A 24,052-nucleotide genomic window follows, 5' to 3' on the forward strand; every position below is an offset into this window, starting at 1 on the left:
GGAGTTGGGATGGTTTCATTCACTTTTGTTTTCACTGAATCAGGGACACTGAATCTGGGACTCATTTTTACCCTGCTGTAGTTAATACTGATCGATTCTTAGTTTTAGTGATCTTAGTGATCGATGCTCAGTCCTTTGGATCATAATTGCTTTCTATATCCACTCTACTCGTATAAATCTGCCTCTTTGCTAACTCCCATCCAATTAGCCTACATTTATTGAAGCCATACCCTGTGCTAAATGCTATGGGGAAATAAAAATGAGTAAGAGATGTTTCCAGTCCTCAAGTTGTTAATTATACACTTTTTCTTCTGCCAAATTCTTTCCCATCTTAAAATGACCTTCGTCCTTCCCTCTAATTTTCTGTACCGTTCTAGGCTCTAATGTGAATTGCAGACAGCTCTTTTCAGAGGCCTTTCTGTAACCTAGGTATGCTTTGTCGATTCATCGTTTCCTGTCGATACTTACTATTGTATACATATTTTGTTTAATATCTCACTTTTACATATGTTAATCATGAGATCTTCATACATACCTACTGAAGTTAGCGGGCAGTAGAGCTTATCTCTTTTGCCCATGAAAAACTTAAGACTCAGAGAGAGGAAATAGGATCTCTTAGCAGTTATTTTATTTTCTCCCTATCTCCTCCAACCCTAGGCACCCACTAAGCTACTTTCTGTTTCTATGGATTTCCTATTTTGGGTACTTTATGTACAAGTCATACAATATGTGGCTTTTTGTGTCTGTTTTCTTTAACTTAGTATAATGTTTTCAAGGTTTATCCATGTATCAGTTCTTCATTCATTTTTATGGTTGAATATTCCATTTTATGGATATGTCACACTTTATTCATCAGTTGATGGACATTTGGATTGTTTTCACTTTTTGACTGTTATGAATAATGCTGCTATGAACAATTGTGCACAAGTTTTTGTGTGGACATGTTTTCATTTTTCTTGGGTGTATAGCTCAGAGTGGAATTGTTGGGTCATATGGTAACTCTGTGTTTAATCTTTTGAAGAACTGCCAAACTCTTCCAAAGCAGCTGCACCATTTTACCACCAGCAGTGGTGTATGTATATGAGGGTTCTGATTTCTCCACATCCTTTCCCACATTTGTTACTGTCTTTTTGATTATAGTATGAATCCTCCGACTTCTTTTTTTTTTTTTTTTTTAGTTTGTTTTTGGCTGCATTGTGTCTTCGTTGCTGCACTCAGGTTTCCTCTAGCTGTGGCGAGTGGGGGCTACTCTTCGTTGCGGTGCGCGGGCTTCTCATTGCGGTGGCTTCTCTTGTTTCGGAGCACGGACTCTAGGCGCGCTGGCTTCAGTAGTTGTAGCACGCGGGCTCAGTAGTTGTGGCTTGTGGGCTCTAGAGCGCAGGCTCAGTAGTTGTGGTGCACGGGCTTAGTTGCTCCGCGGCATGTGGGATCTTCCCTGACTAGGGCTCAAACCCGTGTCCCCTTCATTGGCAGGCAGATTCTTAACCACCACGCTACCAGGGAAGCCCTTTTTTATTCTTTTTTAAGATTGTTTTGGCTGCATTCCTTGAATTTCCATATGAATTTTAAGGTCCATTTGTAAATTTTTGCAAATGAGCAAAAGTCAGCTGGGATTTTGATATGGATTGGCGATTGTTGAATCTGTTGGGGAGCATTGCCATCTTAACAATATCAAGTCTTCTGATCTATCGACAAGGGATATCTTTCTGTTCATTTAGATCTATTTTAATTTCTTTCAACAATGTTTTGTAGTTTTTAGAGTCTAAGTTTTGCATCGTGTTAAATTTATTCCTAAGTATTTTATTCTTTTTGATGCTATTGTAAACGTAATTGTTTTCTCAAATTCATTTTCAGAATGGTAATAGACTCTTAACATACTTTTTTTTTTTTTTTTTCATTTAATGCCTAGCACAAGTCCGGGAGGTGGGTATAATTTCTCTTTGCGAATGAGAAAATAAGTTCAAAGAAGTTAAATGATTTTGCCCACAGGGCAACCAAGGTAATATTTCTGAGACTACATCTGGATGAATGAGGAGGCAGTTCACTCAACCTGACTGCAAACCTTTGCATGCTTTCTGTTTTCCCTATGAAACCCAGCTGCGGTACCAGGTAGGGAAATTCAGGGTGTCTCAAGTGAATGACATATTCAGGCATGAGAGGTGGATCTTACAGTGATGACAGGGGTGCTTCATCCTGCCCTATTTCTTAAGCCTTCAGGAAGTATTTGGAGGCATTTGATATAGTGATTAAAGGCCTAGGCACTGGGTTTGAGCTCTGGCTTCACTACTTAACTTGCTATCTACCACAGCAAGTTATTTTGATTCTCTAGCTTTCATTTTCATCTTCTATAAAGTCAAGCAGTTATACGCCCTGCCTACTTCATAGGGTCGTTATTAAAAGGATGAAGTCAAATACTATTCATGTTTGTAAAACTCAGAGCCCAGGGCCTAGCACATAGTAAGTGTTCAGTTAAATGTTAATTTGTAATTGTTCTGTTGCTTATAATTTTATTCTTATTCCGTGATCATTTTTCTCTTTTCAGTACAAGTTCAGGGATCTAACTATGGAAGAACTGAAGAATGTAAATATGTTTTTCCCACATTTCAGATATTCCATGGATACCTATGGTAAGAATTGTATCCTCTAGTTTTTGCTACATTATTTAAACTATTAATTATTTGTTCCTAGAGAGCTACAAACTTATAATTTCTCATTTCTCTCTTTTATCCCCTGATTTTGAGCTACACTTTATGACCTGTGGTTTTTGAGGAAATTTAAGTTAATAAAATTTATATGGTATTAGTTTTCTATTGCTGCTTTAACGAATGAACACAAATTTAGTGGCTTAAAACAACACAGGGACTTCCCTGGCGGTCCAGTGGTTAAGACTTCGCCTTCCAATGCAGGGGGTGCAGGTTCAATCCCTGGTCAGGGAGTTAAGATCCCACATGCCTCGAGGCCAAAAAACCAAAACATAAAGCAGAAGCAATATTGTAACAAATTCAATAAAGACTTTAAAAATGGTCCACATTAAAAAAAAAAAAAAATCTTTAAAAAAAAAAACAACGCAAATTGACTATCTTACAGTTCTTTGGCTAGAAGCCCAGCACAGGTCTCTGTAGGTTAAGTGTTGGCAGGTCTTAGTTCCTTTTTGGAGGCTCTGGGAGATCATCTATTCTCTTGCTTTTTTTAGTTTCTAAATGTCACCCATATTCTTTGGCTCACGGTCACTTTCCTCCATCTTTAAAGCTAGCAATGTTGCATTTCTCCGACCATCCTTCTGTAGTCAGATCTCCAGAGAAAAGGTTCTCTGCTTTTAAGAACCAAATGTGATTAGCTTAGGCCCACTCTAATCATACAGGATAATTTCCCCATGTCAGGGTCCTTAACTTAATTGTATCTAAAAAGTTTCTTTGCCAAGTAAGGTAACATATGCACAGGTTCCAAGGATTAGGGTATTGGACATCCTTGGAGGCCATTATTCTGCCTACCACATATATGGTTGATAATAAATTAATAACAAAGTTTTAGTTATCTTCTTCACTTAATATAGAGGGTCTGGTTACCTGAGAAAGATTTTACTTTACTATCTTTCAAAATTTCTGACCACAACCCACACTTGGAAATGTATTTTATATCATGAACCCATATACACACAACTAAAGTATTACGTACACCTTGGCGTTTTCTCTTCTTTTCCATTCCATACCCTTTAAAAAAAAAAATGCTGATTGAGACTCACTAAATTGATTTCAGGACCCACGAATTAGTCAAAACACACAGTTTTGAAAAGCTTCTTTATTCTACATGGGTATGTTTTGTATTTGAATTAGCTTGGGTTACAAAAATATGTCTAATTCAGAATTATATATTGGAAAATTTGAGGCATTATTGAAGTATTTCTTAGGAATAGCTAATTTTATATGTGGAAGAAATGATTAGATTCTGGCCTACCTGTGTCTGGCCTCTCTTGATTAACACCCAGTTATTTGGTGCTGCTTATAAATGCCTGGGATGGGGGATTTAACAGCTACTATTTATTGAACACCAGATATACTTCCAAATGTTTTATCTATATTATTTTACATATTCTTGTACAACCAAAGCTGTGAGGTGAGTATTATCATCTTCACTTTTCAGAGAAAGAAACTGAGGCCTAGAGAGTTTAAATAACTTGCTTAAGATTACACAGCTAGTTAGGCATGGAGTTGGGGCTTGTACTCATGTCCATCTTGCCCTCTGCTTGAATAATACTTGTTCTTTTACAATCTATAAGTAATCTTATAGATTTAAACCTTTGTTATACCAGTTAATTCTTATTCTCATTTCCCCCATCTAGAGGAAGTAGGCTGTGGTGCCATTAAACCCTCAAGCTATAGGATTAATATTGTCAAGGTACATTTTATTATTGAAGACAATGTTAGTCATGTATTATAATCATTTTTCTTTTGGCTTTTTGAATAATTTGGACAGTGACTATTTACACCTGTAGTTTCTCTACCACATTTTCAGGTTCTTCTGTGTCCCCGAGAAACAATCCCTGTTCCACTCCTCTGTCCATTTTAGTTTTGCCTTAGAGTGATCCCTTCACCCATTTTTACCTTTCACTCATATAGTTCAAGGTAAATATTTGTACTTATGTACACTGTTGGCCTTGAGTTTTCTGTCAGCCTGGCTTTTCCTCTTCTCCCTTTCTGATAGGTCATCAAATCTATTTAGACTTTTTTCTTCCCCTGCGTAAATAGTATAGTAAGCTACTGAAGTCCTTAAAGGACCACATTCCAAGGCAGTTTGACAGTTTGAAGCCAGATGTAGTGTTTTCTGTATTCAGTTCAGAAATTAGGGCATTGATTCTCCATCAGTGTGTCCCAGATGGGTAAGTTGAAATTTCAGGGATGTGAAGATTGAGAAAAGGTTGAGAATAATGGAGTTAGAGAAAGCAAAGATAATTGCTAATCCTTCTAAAAGGTCACTTTCAAAAATAAAACTTTTTTCTTCTGATTATAAAAGTTATAATCTGATATCTAAAAGTGATTATAACTGATGTTACATGTGACAATTATTTGATAATGTCCCCACGTTTTATAGTCCTTTACTTATTATTAAGGGCTTTCACATCATCTCATTTAATCATTATGACAACTTTATGATGCAGTCTTTATAGATTTTATATCTTTATTTTCTAGATGATGAAACTGAAGGTCAAAGAGGTTAAAGTAACCAAAAGTCACATGCCTCTGTCGACAGAAATAATAAACAGTCTATAATAGGATAGAAAAGAGTTTTATTTGAGCCAGTCTGAGCACTATAGCCTCAGATAGTTCTGAAGAGCTTTCCAAAGAAGCATGGTTTTCAGCACAGTTTGTTTTTTTTTTAATAAATTTATTTATTTATTTATTTTTAGCTGTGTTGGGTCTTCGTTTCTGTGCGAGGGCTTTCTCTAGTTGCGGTGAGCGGGGGCATTATTCATTGCGGTGCGCGGGCCTCTCACTATCGCGGCCTCTCTTGTTGTGGAGCACAGGCTCCAGACACGCAGGCTCAGTAGTTGTGGCTCACGGGCCCAGTTGCTCCGTGGCATGTGGGATCTTCCCAGACCAGGGCTCGAACCCGTGTCCCCTGCATTGGCAGGCAGATTCTCAACCACTGCACCACCAGGGAAGCCCTTCAGCACAGTTTTATATCTGTCAGAACAAAGAACATCAAACGTCACAGGGGTGCATTCCTTCAAGGTTTCAAAAAAAGACAAATGAGCATGCACACGATGAGTCAGCATGGCCTTGGCGCCTGTGAAGGGAGCTTTATCATTGGAGTGCTAGCGTTGATGTTTTAGGGAAGGGAGGCATTTATCTCTGTCTTCAAAACAGACATTCTTTACTTCTGGACAATGCACCCTTTTCTTTAATGATTAAAGCAGATGTACAATGTATGCTTAATGGGCCACAAAACTGGCTATTCTAGTTAGCATAAAGCTTAAGTTAAATAATGTATAAGCTAGGATGACTTCCCCGTATCTCAATATGTGAAAATTTCTTCCATCACCTCTAAGTAGGAAAAGTCGGCCAAGAACTTGGGATTTCAGTATCTTAAGTCCTGTGTTCTTTCAACTACCTGCTCTGCTTTCTAAAAGAACATCATTTAGTTCTTTGCCCTTGTCAACATATTTACTGATTCCTAGATGATGGTATTTAGAAATTATGTGTGTTTCTGTATGTGTGTATGTACATGCACACACTTTAACACGGTTATTCCTACTTCTGATTGCGCATTCTGGGGCTTTTTTTTCTTCCAGTTTTCAAAGATAGTTCCCAGAAAAACCTGCTGAATTTCACTGGCACTATTCCTGTGATGTATCAGGGTAAGTGTGGAAGTTGAGAAAATGTGGGAATTTTCTAAAAGATCAGTTTAATTAGAACTTATATTTGTTTAGTTCCATAACATTCTCAAAGTGTTTTTTGTTTGTTTGTTTGTTTTTTAAAGAACATTTTTACGAGCTGGTCAATTTTTAATTTTTTATTTATTTATTTTTTAAATATTTATTTTTTTGGCCACGCTATGTGGCTTGCGGGATCTTAGTTCCCCCAACCTGGGCCCCCAGCAGTGGAAGCTCAGAGTCCTAACCACTGGGTTGCCAGGGAATTCCCCTTAAAGTGTTTTAACATGTATATGATCTATACTGAACCTTACTGGATATAGCAGAATGCTGTCCCAGTGAAGGAAGGCCTAGGTTAATACCAACAAATTCAATTCAGTTCAACGAATATTTATTTATTGAATGTCAACTATCTGCCCACTACTCTGCTAGGTTTTGAGGTACAGAGGTGAGCAAGACAGACATAGGCCTGCGCTTGTGGAGAGTTAACTCTGCTTTCCATAGGAAACTGCAGGGATCCCACCTTTTTCTCCCATTACATGAATGTTTTGTTCCCCTCCCTTTCCCTCTATATGATGTAGCATTATCCCCATTCTGTTGGTGAAACTGAGTCCTGGTCACGTGGTTTACCTGAGTCCACACAGCTGGTGTCAGACTGGAACTTAAAACTCCAATAGGAAATTTTTAAAACACAGGCGCCATTAAAGCTCAAAAAAAGCAACATATTTTCAGATGACCTGACAGGTTAAAATAGCTAAGTGTTTGCCCAAAAAGAAAAAAAAAATCACTGACTTCCCTATAATTAATTCTGTTTGTCTAGACCTACTTCCTTCAACGTTTAACAGGACTAACCTGTCAGATGGGTGTCATAGGAGGTTGCTTCTCTAGTATGATTTGAAGAACACCAGAGAAGTGTTGGTTCCAATTATTTCTCTGAAGTGGTGCTTGAAATTCCACCTTTAAAAATCCATTCCCCTTTTAAAATGCAAATAATCTCAGGAGGAATAACATCCAAAATCACTAATATACAGTGCTGTGCTTATAGAAAATGCTCGGTAAATATTTGTTGAATGATTGAGTTAGTTTATTTGATTACTGACTGAAGGGTTTAGGAATACATGAACTTACTGGGTATTTGAAAGAGGAGGTGCACTGAAAAAGGGCTGAGGAAGATCTGGAAACCAAATGGGGAGAGAGCAGTGCAGTTTGCTGTCTCTTACAAAGGATTCATCGCTGTATTATGGGAGCACATTGCCCAACAGACACCAAGAAGATGTATTTTGGGGGACTTTTTTCAAAGTAAGTGCTTCATTATGGTAGTGGCTAGACTGTTACAAACCCTCCTTTATTGCTTCCCCCTGCCCCCATGATGACTTATTGCCAGAGGTACACTCATGTTTATTCTTCCTCTGTGTACGTCCAATCATAACATCTCCTTTGGCACAGAGAATGCTTAGAAATTCAGTTTGGTTTTTATGAATAGGAATGTGGTTGGAGATGAAAGTAGGTAGCAGTGGGCTCTGAAAAAATTGCAATGAGGTAGGCAGAGCAGGTATAGAGTTGATTTTTATTTTCTTTCCTTGCTTCTCCCCTCCCAAGCTCTCAGACTGTTTTCTGGCTGCCTAGAGAATTTTACTGAGACCTGTTTCCCATTACTTGTGTTCTGTGTTTATTATGGTTAGATGTTAGAGAGAGAAAGAATTCTTACCACCCCAGTGATTGATTGATTGATTCCATAGTTCTTACCAACCCCAGTGATTTCAAGGGTAGTTGCATATTGACAGAGGAACTTACAAATTTAAATGAATCATTGCTTAGTAGCCCTCAGTTTCTAGGACAATGTGGGGAGGTTACAGGAGGGCATAAAAGTTATCTTAAGATGCCACTCATTGGCACTCTGCATCTTCCTAGAGCGGTGGAGTCAGGTCATTGATTCTTATGCTGGTAGTAATTCCAAGGTAGTAATGGTACCTGCAGTACCTTTTTTTTTTTTTTTTTTTTTTGGTAGTACACTCTTTTTCCCCTTTGCTTTTGACTAGAATTATAGCAACTCCTTGTGATGCATACTAGTTATTTCCTGCTGATCAGAAGGTCAGAATGTATTATCTTTCTCATCTGTAAAATGGGCCAATGATAGAGCCTAACTCTACAATTTTGAGGATTAAATGCATTACTCTAAGTAAAGCTCTTAGCATAGTTCCTTGCACATAGTAAGTGCCTAATAAACGTTGGCCATTATTATGTGCATGCTTTTGTTACTTTTATCTGGTTACTAGTTTTTTTAGTATAATAATAGTACATGCTCATGCTAAAAAAATTTAAACAATTGAAAAGAGATGAGGTTAAGCTTATATCTAACCTCCCACCCAGTCCTATTCCCCAGGTGAATCTTCTGTTGATATTTCCTTATATATACCTGCAGAAATTTTCTGGATTATTTCTTATCCCTGCAAGATTGTGTCAAGGTTGTGATGACACTTTTCCTTCATCCATCCATTGTTTAGAGATGTGTATCATCTTAGTAAGATGATACCCATCTGAACTTTATTTACAGCTCACTTAAATTATATCCTTATGATATAATTACTTTAAATCTGAGGACTCTACCAGGAGTCCTGACTCTTTGATAATGAATTACTGAAAGTAAATGGGCAGGGTAGGAGGCAGGGCATTTGCTGACAGAAAAGAATGAGAAAGAAGGAAGAAGGGCACAGAGAATACCAGTAGTGGAATCTTACAAGTTATAGACGTGGGAATCAGGCTCACCATGCGCTTTGCCAGGAGTGTGGTATTGAAATGCATGAATGCTGCTGGGGAGAGGCCTTGATGGAGGCAGCAGATCCTTGATCACCCAGGAAGATACCTTCAATAGACATTTCTTTCCTTTTCTTTAATGTGTAGTGATTAACATTAGAAAATGGCTCCATCGAGATTGGGACTACCACTCCAAAACAAAAAAAACTGCATGGCCTAGGACTTCCCTGGCGGTCCAGTGGTTAGGACTCTGCACTGTCAATGCAGGGGGCATGTGTTCAATCCCTGGTCGGGGAACTAAGATCCCGCATGCTGCACAGCGTGGGGAAAAAAAAAAAATTGCATGGTCCAAACAGTGGCTTTTAAATGTTTGATTGTGACCCACAATAAGAAATACTTTCGTATACATAGTTATATATGTATATAACTAAAATTAAATTTATTGTTTGCAGCCCACTAAATTAATTTCATGACCTATTTATTGTGACCAACATTTGAAAAACACTGGTCTAGAGTATATAACATTAGACAGAGTGACTTCTGGAGGAATGTGATGATGTGTCTCAATACCTGTCGGTCACTCTGTGGTGCTGTGATCACATGACTTTATAATCATAGAGTACCAACAGCTATGCCTGTATCCATACTGTAAGTACTTAGATACTATGTATGGTGATGGATGTTAACTAGACTTATTGTGGTGATTATTTTGCAATATATACAAATATTGAATCATTACGTTGTATACATGAAACTAATACAGTGTTATATATCAATTATACCCAAATAAAAACAGTTTTTTAAAATACTTAGATAAAATTAGAAGAGGAATATGGTTCTGAGAACTGCTGATATAAAATAGTAGAAATAGTACTAGGACATTTCTATTATGTAGTGACTTTCAGTTCTCTAGAATTACATGGGAAGCTTTTAAAAAATGTTGTCCAGACCCTGTCCCACTGAATCAGAAACTTTTGGGGAGAGGCCTGGATATTGGTATGTTTCAGAGTTCCTTAAGCATTTCTAATATGCAGACAGAGCTGAGTATCATTGTGCTTAGGGCAGGAGGAAGCAAGATGAAAAAAGTAGAGGATTTCCTTAGTAAGAAAAAGATTGCAGTGGAGAAGAAAACTTTTTATTTATACCTTGCTTATTTCCAAAATGGGTTTGAGGTAAATTGTAAAAATTACCAACCCGTCATGGTACTTACCATGTCATGTACTGTTCTAAGCATTTTATGTACCTTAACTTAATTTTATCCTCACAACAATCCTATGAGGTAGGAGCTTTTATTATTCTCATTTTGTAGAGGAAGGAGTTGAGGCACAGAGAAGTTAAGTAACTTGCCTAAAATCATATAGCTAGTAATGTGTGCAACTAGGATTTGAACCTAGGCATTTGTGCTCCTGAGCAGCCATGTTTTTAAATATATTGAAAGACATATGCCTTAAGACTGTGAAAGTGGGAATAAATATCAGGAGATACAACAGAACAGTTAAGATAATTGATCAAATTTCTAGTTTAAGGTTAGTTTTTGCACTTATATTAGGTTTAGCTTTGGGCTTCCCGTAAACCAAAACAGTCAGAGATTTTGGCTCTCAGTAGGCATGACATACATGGTTACATAGTATGTGGTACAGGGTTACATAGTACGTGGTACATGGTTACATGGTACATGTACATAGAAGAGCTTTCATTTGGGTTCCTATCTCAGTACACTAAAATTTAAGAGCCACTGGACAGGGCTTCCCTGGTGGCGCAGTGGTTGAGAATCTGCCTGCCAATGCAGGGGACACAGGTTCGAGCCCTGGTCTGGGAAGATCCCACATGCCGCGGAGCAACTGGGCCCGTGAGCCACAATTACTGAGCCTGCGTGTCTGGAGCCTGTGCTCCGCAACAAGAGAGGCCACGATAGTGAGAGGCCCACGCACCACGATGAAGAGGGGCCCCCACTCGCCGCAACTAGAGAAAGCCCTCGCACAGAAACGAAGACCCAACACAGCTAAAAATAAATAAATAAAATTATTTTTAAAAAAAAGAGCCACTGGACAAGGTGACTGTTAAGGTTGTTTTCAGCTCTAAGTTGTATGTATCTAACCCAGCTTGTATGTTACAGTAGCTGCAATTAATGAGCAACTTGAGGGCCAGTATCAAATGCATCTTTCATTTGTTCATTCACTCATTCATTTAAAAAACATTTATTTATTTATTTATTTGGCTGCGCTGGGTCTTAGTTGCAGCACGTGGGATCTTTAGTTGTGGCATGGGGGATCTTTGGTTGCAGCATGTGAACTCTTAGTTGTGGCATGTGGGAGCTAGTTCCCTGACCAGGGATCGAACCTGGGCCCCCTGCATTGGGAGTGTGGAGTTTTAGCCACAGGACCACCAGGGAAGTCCCCATTCATTCATTCTTATTTATATAAGAAACTTTTATTGAGTATCCAGTATGTTAGGCACTATACTTGTTGTAGGGGACATGGAAATGAATAATACCTAATCACCTCTAGACGTTTATAGTGTAAAAACAGAAACAGACTTGTAGGCAAATAAATTGGGTGGAGCAAAAAAGGTTACCTAAAGAAGATGTTGTATCCCATACTCCTAGCACAGTAGGTCCTATAAATATTTATTGAATTGAATTGAATAAGCTGGCCATTGTCTTGATTATATTTCCTCAAATGTTATACTGGTGCTTTAATGGGAGCATATTTCCAATGTGAATGTGGATGAAAATAGGGAAATAGGCCTCAGTTTACATAAATCCTTTATCTATAAACTTGACTAGACTTGTGTTTTAAAATGCCACCTAGCTATACCGTAAATATAATGTGTGTGGTTCATTATTGTTTGAAGATGTGTTTATTTTGTCTCAAATAGGTAATACATATAACATACCAATTCGTTTGTGGATTTTGGATTCTCACCCTTTTGCTCCCCCCATTTGCTTCTTAAAGCCAACTGCAAACATGGGAATCTCAGTTGGAAAACATGTGGATACTCAAGGCAGAATATACTTGCCCTATCTCCAAAACTGGAGCCATGTAAGATCAATTTGGATTTTCTTTTAAAAGTTTTTATTTTTCTGAATATTTATCTTCAATCCTAATGGTACAAATAAGTTAGTGAATTTTCTTTCAATGATAATTCTTCTTGTGGTCTTTAAAAATAATTTGAAATTGAGCTCCCCAGGGTCACCCAAGACCCAGAACCCTGATGATGGCAGCCTGCATGAAGCTGCTCTCTCCAGGTCTGGGAGCCAACCATTGTTTGCTCCCTGTCTTTTTATAGTTGTTTGCCGTTTGATAAAGCAAATGAAGAGCTACTAGCAAAATATTGGGGCATTATTTCCTAGTTCCTCCCCAGTAAAGATTCTTATGTAATATGTGTATTTATTTGTAGTTTTGCCTGTTTTAACCTTTATGTAAATTGAATCATATTGTATATAATCTTCTATTACATGCTTTGTTTTAACTGAGCATTAAGTTTTAGAAATTCACCCACAGCGATGCATGAAACTGTAATTTATGTGTTTTACAATCCCTCACAGGGACTTCCCTGGTGGTCCAGTGATTAAGACTCTGCGCTTCCACTGCAGGGGGCACAGGTTCAGGGAACTAATCCCACTAATTTGGCACGGTCAAATAAATAAACATAAAAGTAAAACAATAAAAAAATAAAAATAAATGGCCCAGACTTAAAAAACAAACAAAACAAAACAAAACAAAAACACAAGCCCTCACATTATGCAGTTTTGTATTCTGCATATTTCATCTATCATTATATCGAGCATTTTTCCATATTAAACAATGTTTTCAAAACACATGGTTTTTAATGGTTGCCTGATGTATTTGTAAATTGCTCTGTTAGAAATTTAATGATGAGCATCCTTAAATATAAATATATGTAAATATAAATGTATATATCTTATAAATCTTTAATAATTTCCTAATGATAAATCTCTAGGAATGGAAATATTGGATCAAAATTTTAAAATGTTTTGAAGGCTATTCTTATATATTCCCAAATTGGCCTCCAAGAGGTAGACAAAATGTTGTAATTCTACCATCAATAGAAATCAGTATGGGGGGTACCTGTTTTACAGCACCTTTGCTCTAAAGGGTGCTATAAAAGAAGGTACTATCATTAAAACAAAACAAACCTTTGCTTATCTCTATGGTTCATTTACTTAGAAGGATGTAGAATATGCTCTCATTTTTGTAAGTAACTAACACTTTTATGAAAGGTTAATTTATAATATATTTGTATATACCCAGAAAGTTGTAGGACCGGAGGACAGGGATCTGTCAGAGAGGAGTGAGGTTGAAGTAAAGGATGGCATTAGGATTATCACTTCTTATTTTATATACATATTGTAAAAAGATATGCAATTGTGGATGCATTTCATATTGTTTTATGGTCTTCTATGTTTTTCATATAAATAAAACTTTTAAAAAGAAGAAAAAAAAGAAATAGAAAAAGAAAAGGTGCATACCAAATTGTCAGTAGTGGAGTTCAGGTGGGGAAACATTAATCTTTCACTTTATGAACTTTATGAACTTGTACATTATTTGCATTACTTGGTGATTTAAATAATAAGATTACCAGTTAAATGTGATGAATAAGGCATGATAAAAATTCGTTAGTTGGAAGGACAAAAACATTAACCTTAATGTTTAGTTCTTTGGTTATTTGAGAAATTGAAATCTTATCATACATTTATTTATCATGTACGTTTCTTCTTTTTTGAATTGTCTGTTTATCTCTTTCATCCATTTTTACAACTTTTAAAAAAAATACTATCCTTCAACAGTATTTTGACATCTGTGCCCTATTGTGGGAATTTATCTTTCCTGTTTCCTCTTTCTGATTTTCTTTGGCATCTCTTTTCATAGTTTTGTTTGTTTAATAAATACTCAGAGATAGTCCTATAATCTAGTCAAGGTTGTGCTTGATTTCAGATCAGACAGTATTGATTTCATTTTACTATTCTGAACCTCTTTATTATAAGCTAAAACTAGTCTTAAGAAGATACTATATTATTTAAATGGCCCTATTTAGAAGAACTACATTTGGGGGAGGGGGAGGGATTAATTAGGAGTTTGGGATTAACAGATACACACTACTATATATAAAATAGATAATATGGCACAGGGAACTATATTCAATATATTGTAATAACTTATAATGGAAAAGAATCTGAAAAAGAATATATATATATATATATATATATATATATATATATATATATATATATAACTGAATCACTTTGCTGTACACCTGAAACTATAACACAACATTGTAAATCAACTATACTTCAATTAAAAAAAAGTATGATGTTATGATTTTTAAAAGTACTATGTAAACTTTAAGTTCCACGTGCAGTTGGAATTACATAGTATAATTATACAGAGTTTGGAGCTAGAAGGAATCTAGAGGTCATCTAGGCCAAGGATTGCAGACATTGTCCCCAAGAGAGTCAGTGTGCTGCATTAGGCCTACAGAATTTTGTTTGAACAGCACAGTGGTTTTGTTTTGCTTTGTTTTGTTCTTAATATGAATTTGAATGACTATACATGTACTCTTTCCAATTTGCCACAGTGACCATCTCCCCAAATTTTCTTATACTTGACAACTTCACACATTATGTTATCTGCTTAGTCTTTAAAGGTATATGAGTTTTTTTATTCTAATAAAAAATTTATTAGAGTGAAACCCAGACTCTGAGAAATTAAGCAATTTTTAAAATGAGCAAGCCACTAAATATTCCTAATAATAATAATAAAAACCATATATTTTACACTCACAACATATAATTTGCATACATTAGCTCATTTTTTTCTCATATTATTGGGATTTATTATTCACATTGTATTGCTAATAATACTGAAGCTCAGAGAGGTTCAGTGCATTTCACTAAGGTTGCTTAACCAGTTAAATTAAAATGAACAGTACTGGATTAGATAAATATCAGTGTTCATTTTATGATTTGATAATGGTTGTATAGGAGAATGTTTTGTTCTTTCTTTTAGGAAATATATGCTAAAGTATTTAGGGCTGAAGGGGTATCATATCTTCAGTTTACTCTCGGTTCAGAAAATAGAGGAAAAGAGACTAAGAAAGCAAATGTGATAAAATGTTAACATTTGAGTAATCTGGGTGAGGAGTATATGGAAATTCTTTGTACTATTTTTTTGCTACTTTTCTGTAAGTCTGCAATTATTTCAAAATCAAAAGTTAAAAAAAGGCAGATAGACAAGACCATTCCCAAATATAGGTACTCTGCTAGTAAGCACATTTATGCTGTTTTCCCACTTTTTGGAGATGTGGATTTAGCATTTCTCCCTTTATTTTTCAGCTAAAAAAATTAATTTTTTTCGATTAAATGTATTAAAACAGTTAAAAGTATCATATAATTTGTATGGTAGTTTTCGAAAAATGAGAGCATGATGTAATACTTTTCTTTTGGCTAACTCTATAACAATGTATAGGTTAACATGGTAGTATTCCTTAGCAAAATTTTTGCATAACTTTTCCCTTTGTGTGTGTTCTGTAGCCTAAATCTGTCATTGTTGGATTAATTAAAGAAATGATTGCCAAGTTTCAAGAAGAACTTCCCCTGTATTCTCTATCATCATCTGATGAGGCACAGCAGGTAGACTTGCTAGCCTATATTGCAAAAATCACTGAAGGTTTGTATTTTTGTTAATCATAGAGTTATGAGTTTACAATTTCTCACTAATATCCTTTACTCTCTGCTACTTGATTTCTCTAAATAAATACATGCTTGTATATGTACATATCTGTGTTGAATCAAAAATTCCTATATATTTATCATAAGGTAAGTATTACCATACAGTTCCAATGAATATGGTTTCTTAAAATGTAAAAGATTACTTTTATCCTGACAGCTAAAATAATTTGTTTTTTTCAAAACCACTTGATATATATTAATGATCCCAAACCTTTTTCATTATACGTTTATGTGGCTTTTTGCCTCATTCAGTATCCTGGACCAGAGAATCTATGATTCTCATTGTTTCTCATTGAGGATAAAGCAAAATACCCATGCTTGCAAAATTTCACGTTAAACATTTTTTTGCATTGTAGACTAGAGCAGTAAGAATCACAATGTTTTTCAGAATTATGGAAATCCTATTTTTTTAAGTCTTATATAATATTTTTTAAATGTTTGGAAAGATATTTTCTGTTTAAAATGATAGCCTCTATTTAGTAGAATATTTAATATGAGATTCCTGTCTTTCTTGCATTTCATTTGTTCAACAATATTTTTGAATGTCTATTATGGAGTGCCTAGTACCATGTTTTCTGTCCAAGTTATTGAACTTTGGTGTATTTTTTTTAAGATGCTAAAAAGATTTTTGATATTTTTAAATTCTTATGATAGTTCACTTTACTTTTTAGGTGTCTCAGATATAAATTCAAAGAACTGGGCAAATCATGAGAATAAAACAGTCAATAAAATTACCGTGGTTGGCAGTGGAGAACTGGGAATTGCCTGCACATTAGCAATTTCAGCAAAGGTATGTAAGCATAGTGGTTATGAATACATCTGTCATATTGCTACACTTTTAGGCAGTTTCTATTTAACACACAAGAAGTAATGGCTTCATTTTGTCATGTGGGAAAACTTCATTTTGCCTTAAAATATATTTAGTAAGCTGACCAAAAAAATATGTGAAAGTTCTCATCAGTAATGTTGCTTCTTAATTAGTAGTTAGTCGTGGAATAGGCTTTAAAAACATTATTTGAACAATGGGCTCATCATCCTAATCCAAGGGAAACCTCAAGTTGACATTCATCTGACTTAGTCACAAAGTCTTTTGTGTTTTCTGAGTCCTGCTGCTTTAATTAAACTCTTATTTAATATAATACTTAATTTAGCTATTTCTAAAATTAACATTTTTTAAAAACAATTGCCTTTTCTTGTGTAATTACTCCACTTTCTTTTAGGATCATAGTTCCTGATTTGATATTTTACAATAGTTTGAGATTTGCCTATTTTTCCATGAGTCCTTCTCACTAGATCTTTTCTGTATAAATTATTTTCAGAAAGGCTTAAGTCCCCCCTCCAGAGAGGTTGAAAGACCCTCCAGGGCCCAGTATCATGGTAACAGCATGTCTGTGTCATTTGAGCCATGTAGACCAGAATAGACTAGTTCAGGGGTCCCCAGCCCCCGGGCCGAGGACCACTACCGGTCTGTGGCCTGTTAGGAACCAGGCAAGAGGTGAGCGGTGGGCGAGTGAGTAAAGCTTCATCTGCTGCTCCCATCGCCTGAACCATCACTGCCTGAGCCATCCATCCCACCACCCCTCCACCCCCACCCCGTCTGAGGAGAAATTGCCTTCCACAAAGCCCGTCCCTGGTGCCAAAAAGGTTGGGGACTGCAAGACTAGCTCTCCCTCCATGTATTTATTTGATAGCTGGTATTTAGTTTTCTTTTCTATTAAAGTTTGATTGATTGCCATCTAAATTCTTCCCTTTCCATTTAAGATTCACGTATATCTTGGAGGTAGGTTCTACTTCAGCAAATAGTTAAATTGTATCCAGGGAGCTAGAAGATTTTAAAAGCTAACTGTTCAGAACCATATATGCTAACTTGACATATTATATTTTCATTTCCTCCACCCTCCATCTGAATGCACTCTTCCTTCTTAATTGGAATTTGAAATGTTTGTAGATCTTTTGTTACTAAATAGAATACTTCAATAAACACTGCCTTACAAGTTGTTTATTTTCTTGTCTGAATTTTCTGTTAAGGGTACATAATCTCAGAAATAGTACTAGTGAGTCAGAGGGCATGAATGGTTTTTATGGTACTTATTACATATTGCTAGATTGCTCTTCAGAAGGGCAGAACTTTACACTGCTAATAACAATGCACACATCAACCTGATTTTTGGCATTGCTAACAGTACTAAGTTTTATCAATTTTATTTGTTTTTGGTAAGTGTAGGAAGACCCCTTAAAGTCATATTTCTTTAACTGTTAGAAGTCGCACTATCAGTATTTCTTTGTTTGTGAACTGTCTAGTTGGAAGGTTTCTTTCCGTTTTTCCCTTTAAATGTTAATATTTTGATACAAGGTACAATATTTGAATAGTGCAACAATATTCAACTAGTGCAGTAGTAGTCATAATAATGGCAGTAGTTGAAGTGGTGGTAGCAGCAGTAACTAACCCTTACTGAATGCTTACTAGATCCAGGCACTTGTCTAAACACTTGATTCATTTTTTTTAAAAATAAATTTATTTATTCTATTTATTGATTTTTTTTGGCTGCGTTGGGTCTTCGTTGCTGCGAGCGGGCTCTTCTTTAAGTTGCAGTGAGCAGGGGCTACTCTTCGTTGCAGTGCATGGGCTTCTCATTGCGGTGGCTTCTCTTGTTGCAGAGCACGGGCTCTAGGTGCACGGGCTTCAGTAGTTGTGGCACATGGGCTCAGTAGTTGTGGCTCGCAGGCTCTAGAGCTCAGGCTCAGTAGTTGTGACTCATGGGCTTAGTTGCTCTGCGGCATGTGGGATCTTCCTGGACCAGGGCTCGAGTTCCCTGCATTGGCAGGCGGATTCTTAACCACTGCGCCACCAGGGAAGTCCCACTTGATTAATTTTTACAACAACCTTGTGACTTAGGTACTATCGTTACTGTCATTTTACAGATGAAGAAACCAGGGCATAGGGAGGTTACCCAACTTGCCCAAAGTCACAGTATTAATAAAAGGAGCCAGGGTTTGAGGTTGGGCAATCTATTTACAGAGCCTGTATTCTAGATCCTTATTACCCAACGTGTGGCCTTGGCATCATCTGAGATTTTATTGGAAATACATAATCTCAGGCCCTACTCCAGATCAAAGGAAGTAAATCTGTATTTTTACAAAATTCCTGGTAATCCATGTGCTTCACTGATCTATTAAATGGCGATCCCTTAAAGCTTGAGAAGCTCTGCTCTAAACCACTATGTAACACGCCTTGTTGTGGTTATTGACGGACATTTAGTTTGTTTCTAGTCTTTTGAATATCCTTATACATATTGTATCATTTTACACATGTACTAATAAACTTGTAGGATGATTTCTACAAATGAGGTTGATGGATTAAGGGAGTTGTGTTTTTATTTATTTTTTTATAAGGATTTTTTTTTTTGATGCGGACCTTTTTTTTTTCTTTTTTTGTCTGTATTGAAATTTGTTACAACATTGCTTCTGTTTTTATGTTTTGGTTTTTTGGCCACAAGCCATGTGGGATCTTAGCTCCCCAAGCAGGGATCGAACCTGCACCCCCTGCATTGGAAGGCAAAGTCTTAACCACTGGACCACCAGGGAAGTCCTTGTATTTTTAAACTTTGACAGAAATTGTCAAATTATCCCTCATATCAATTGTGCTAGTTCATTCTCATTCCCACAGTGTATGAGAATACCTGTTTTCCCACACTACTGTTAAACTTTGGGATCTTTGCATGTCTGATAAATGAAAAATGGTAACTCATAGTTTTCTTTGCATTTCTCTTATGAGTGTGGTTAACGTTAATAAAATTAATAGGTACAATTTAGAGAGGACTGCTCTTTGCCAGCCCTGTGTCACATAATTAATCTTCATAACTCCAAGAAATAAGACCAAGTTCAGTGACTTGCTCAGTCTTACAAAGTTAATAAGTAGCATGGCTGGATTGCTTCCTGTACACTTTCTGCCTCATAGTCTGGTAGATCCCTGGGTAGTCTTGCTCCTGTACCCTAAGATAGGAGAGATGCTCATATCCCTTGCTGCTTTGGAAAAAGGACTTACACGAAGGTAAATCGACTCTTAGGAGTTTCCATGCTGTTGTTTATGGTCAGCCCACCATGGCACCTAGAAAGCTGTCTACAGGCATGTGAAGTATTTTCCATGAGATCTCTGGGGAGAGAACTGCATGATAATTGGGTTTTATTTTAGCTTTATGACTATTATCTTTTTTTTTTTAAGAGAAACTTGGCATTAGTGTTGACACTGATGCTAAAATAGACCCAAAAAAATCACTCTAAATTCTTTCAGAATGGAAATTATGACAAAACGAAAACATAAACGGAAGAACAGTAGCAAACATATTGAGTGCACCATGTCATCTTTTTTACTCATTATCCCATCAAAAGAAACCTGCACTCTGTGACTTCTGAGTTAAGCCCTGTTAGAGCCCAGTTTTTAGTTAAGCCTAAAGGATCACATTATTCAAGTGCATAGTATTTTCTTGCTTGTATGTCCCTTTTATTGCTATTGTGCTACTTCCTTCATAAGAGAGCACATAGGCCTATGTATTCGTTCTCCCTTAGCTCTCACTTCGGAATGAATTTAAACTGAGTAACTGGCCATGTGCAGTGTAATGCTGTTCTTTTTCTTATTGTACTGTACAGGGCATTGCAGACAGACTGGTCCTCTTAGACCTCTCCGAAGGGACTAAAGGAGTGATGATGGACCTTGACATATTCAACCTGCCTAATGTGGAGATCAGCAAAGGTCTGGTTATTCTGCTTAAAAGATTTGTGCCTTGTTTGCCCTTATATTTGAGTCCTAGAATTTTTTTGTAGACTTTATTTTTTAGAGCAGTTTTAGGTTCAGAGTATTATTGAGCAGAAGGTACAGAGATTTCCTGTACACCCCCTTCCCCCACATATGCACAGCCTCTGCATTGTCAGTATCCCCTACCCAAGTGGTATAATTGATAAACCTCCCTGGACACATCATTATCATCCAAAGTCCATAGTTTACATTAGGGTTTACTCTTGTCTTTGTATATTCTATAGGTGTGGACAAATCAAACATGTATCCACCATTATGGTATCAAACAGAGTTGTTTCACTGCCCTAAAAATTCTCTGTGCTCTACCTAGAGTCCTAGAATTTTACTGCTGAAAGCATCTTCAAGATCACCTAGTCCAAGTCCCTCATTTTACATATTGGGAAACTGAGATTCATATAAATTAAGGGACTTAACCTGAAGTCATACAGATTGCAACTAATTAGGTTAATAAGAGTCAGATAAGCAAATAACATTCAGATCGGTTGGAAGGATTTATTCTCAGTCTCTGACTTATACCTTAGTATAAATTGTTTTCTCTGATTGCTTCCTTTTTCATAATATATTGGTTAAGAACACTGATTTTAGAGTTAGACATGGGGGTTTGTATACTAGCTCTGCCATTTGTCAGATTATATAATCTCTCAAAGTTCAGTTTTATCATCTGTAAAGTGGGAATTAATACATACCTCTTGGTATATAGCAAAGTGCTAAATCAAGATTTAAAAAACAAAATTCATTCACATTGCTTTCACTAAAAATATATTGTTAAAATGAATTTTAATAAGAACAAAAGAGGGGTTTGTATCATTAATAAATAAAATTTAGAATGTTAAAAAAGTAATTTTTTAAATCTTTTTAATTCAAAAGATTTGCATATATTTAACAATGTACATAATATATTAGTACAGACATATATATGTAGGTAAATACCAGATTTGGGGATGTGGGAATAAAATTATTTTATTACCAGGGATGCATGATCAAAAAATATTGGAAGGCCATTGAACTAGAGAATGTTTAGTCTCCGAAAACCAGGTTATAGCTAGAGTCAGGTTGTAATATGCTATAGTTGCTTAGCTTTCCTTTGCCTTTCCTTACTCAGGTCTCGTGTATTCTTTTTTTTTTTTTTAATAAAGTTACTTTTTATTTTATTTATTGGCTGCGTTGGGTCTTTGTTGCTGCGTGCGGGCTTTCTCTAGTTGCGGGGAGCAGGGGCTACTTTTGTTGTGGTGTGTTGTGGGCTTCTCATTGCAGTGGCTTCTCTTGTTGCGGAGCACGGGCTCTAGGTGGGCGGGCTCCAGTAGTTGTGCCATGTGGGCTCAGTAGTTGTGGCTCACAGGCTCTAGAGCGCAGGCTCAGTAGTTGTGGCGCATGGGCTTAGTTGCTTCACGGCATGTGGGATCTTCCTGGACCAGGGCTCGAACCTGTGTCCCCTGCATTGGCAGGTGGATTCTTAACCACTGCACCACCGGGGAAGCCCTCATGTATTCTTAGCCATATTTTCCAAATAAAATATTGAGACATATGGTTTCACAAGGCTGAATGTACTAAGAACCGCAGTGGATCAAAAAGTTGAAATTATACCTATAGGTTATAAAAACTGGGTGTAATAGTTCTAGCAAGCCTCTGGATCCCTGTAGGATACAATGGATTTATTTTCCTTCTCTGGAAAGAGTACAATAGTTTCCTTAATGATCCTTTTGTAGGCCTTGTACAGAGGATCTCTTGGGGAGCTGGATAGTCTCTTGTGCCTCTCATTTCCAGGTACTGAAGTTCTTAAGGGACCTCTTCACTCTTCCAAATCACTCCAGGAGACTGTTTAGTACATGGGCCCTAGAGGTTGTGAGGCCATTTAGGACCTGAGGAAATTGTTTCTTCCTATGTGTCTCATTAACCATCAATAACTATTGTTTCAGATAATTGAAAGAATAGAATCCTTAGAGTAGATATATAAGATGTGGTACTTGCCACCAAGTAAGGAGTTTTGAATGAATTAGCACTATATTGGGGCAACTTTCATGTTCCCCTTGATAATTTTGATTGCATATTCCTGATAATTACTATTACATGAGGTAATTTAAAATATAATATTAGCTAACATCTCAAATATGTTCTATGATATGGAGAAGTGTGTTAATAATTTTGGGAAAGTAAGCTCATTTGGAAATTTTAGTAATGCCCCATCATGACAGGCATTGATGATCATCCTAGAGTTGTACTTTTCTCCATTTGGATTTTTTAAATAACTACTAAAATACTTTGGGGAGGGCTGTGCATATGTATATATGAGCCTGCAAACATGCATACTCTACATACATAAGCGAACAGTGTGTGCATAGACTAAACCTGGAGAAATACTGAGGAACTGTTAAGAGTAGTTGCTTCAGAAGTCAGACTGGGGAAACTGGTTCTGCACTTGTTTTTTGCACTTAATATTTTTATCCCTTTTTTTATTGTGTTAAAATACATATAACATAAATTTACCATTAGTGACATTCAGTATATTCACAATGTTGTGCAACTGTCACGAATATCTAGTTACAGAACATTTTCCTCACCCCAAAAGGAAACCCTCTACACATTAAGCAATCACTCCCCATTTTCCCTTTTCCCCAGGCCCTGGCAACCACTGATCTACTCTGGATTTGCTTCTTCTGGATATTTCATATACATGGAATTATACGATATGTGGCCTTTTGTGTCTGGCTTCTTTCACTTAGTATAATGTTTGCAAGGTTCATCTATATTGTAGCATTTATCATTCCTTTTTATGGTTGAATAATATTCTGTGGTATGGATATGCCACATTTTATCTATCCATTTATCAGTTGATGTACATTTGGGTTGTATCTTTTTGTTATTGTCAGTAGTGCTGCTGTGAACATTTTTGTACAAGTTTTTGTTTGAGCACCTCTTTTCAGTTCTTTTTGGTATGTACCCAGAAATGGAATTGCTAGGTCATATCACAATTCTGTGTTTAAGTTATTGATTAATTTATAGTATCATTTTGAAGATCATTATTAATAGCACATAGAGATCTAAATAGCTCTATTTCTTTGAACAGCTTTATAATAATATTCCATCATATGGATGTCTGTCTCCTATTGGTAGACATTTAGTTTTTTTGTGGTTTTTTGTGATTACAAATAATGCTGCAGAGAACATTGTAATGTAATAAAAATCTTTGTGTATTTCTCTACCTAGTAGGATAAAGTAGAATTACTGGGTGAAAGGTGTTTTTAAAATGTATATTATTAAGTTGTACTAATTTATACTCTCACCAGCAGTATATGAGGGTTCCTGTTTCCTTTCTGCTGATTACTTTTATTTTATATTAAGCATAGCTAATAGAATAATTATCCTA

General features: G+C 36.3%; 1 protein-coding gene across 9 annotated transcripts in view; it reads left to right on the forward strand.

Moving 5' to 3' along the window:
* UEVLD (UEV and lactate/malate dehyrogenase domains) overlaps positions 1-24,052 on the forward strand; it is a 45,892-nt gene that overhangs the window by 4,380 nt on the left and 17,460 nt on the right. For 3 of the 9 annotated variants that reach the window (XM_082342472.1, XM_082342471.1, XM_082342466.1), the window contains exons 2-8: positions 1,990-2,109; positions 2,543-2,627; positions 6,290-6,355; positions 12,002-12,165; positions 15,678-15,813; positions 16,547-16,665; positions 20,523-20,625. In XM_082342472.1, the coding sequence (XP_082198598.1) occupies positions 2,029-2,109; positions 2,543-2,627; positions 6,290-6,355; positions 12,002-12,165; positions 15,678-15,813; positions 16,547-16,665; positions 20,523-20,625 (754 nt within the window). In that variant the 5' untranslated portion in view covers positions 1,990-2,028. Of the gene's footprint in view, positions 1-1,989; positions 2,110-2,542; positions 2,628-6,289; positions 6,356-12,001; positions 12,166-15,677; positions 15,814-16,546; positions 16,666-20,522; positions 20,626-24,052 lie in introns of those variants that run through there. The other 6 variants (XM_082342467.1, XM_082342470.1, XM_082342468.1 and 3 more) reach the window with 6 other exon arrangements.

Source organism: Balaenoptera borealis (assembly GCF_965194805.1).
Source record: "Balaenoptera borealis genome assembly, chromosome: 11".
NCBI lineage: Eukaryota > Metazoa > Chordata > Mammalia > Artiodactyla > Balaenopteridae > Balaenoptera > Balaenoptera borealis.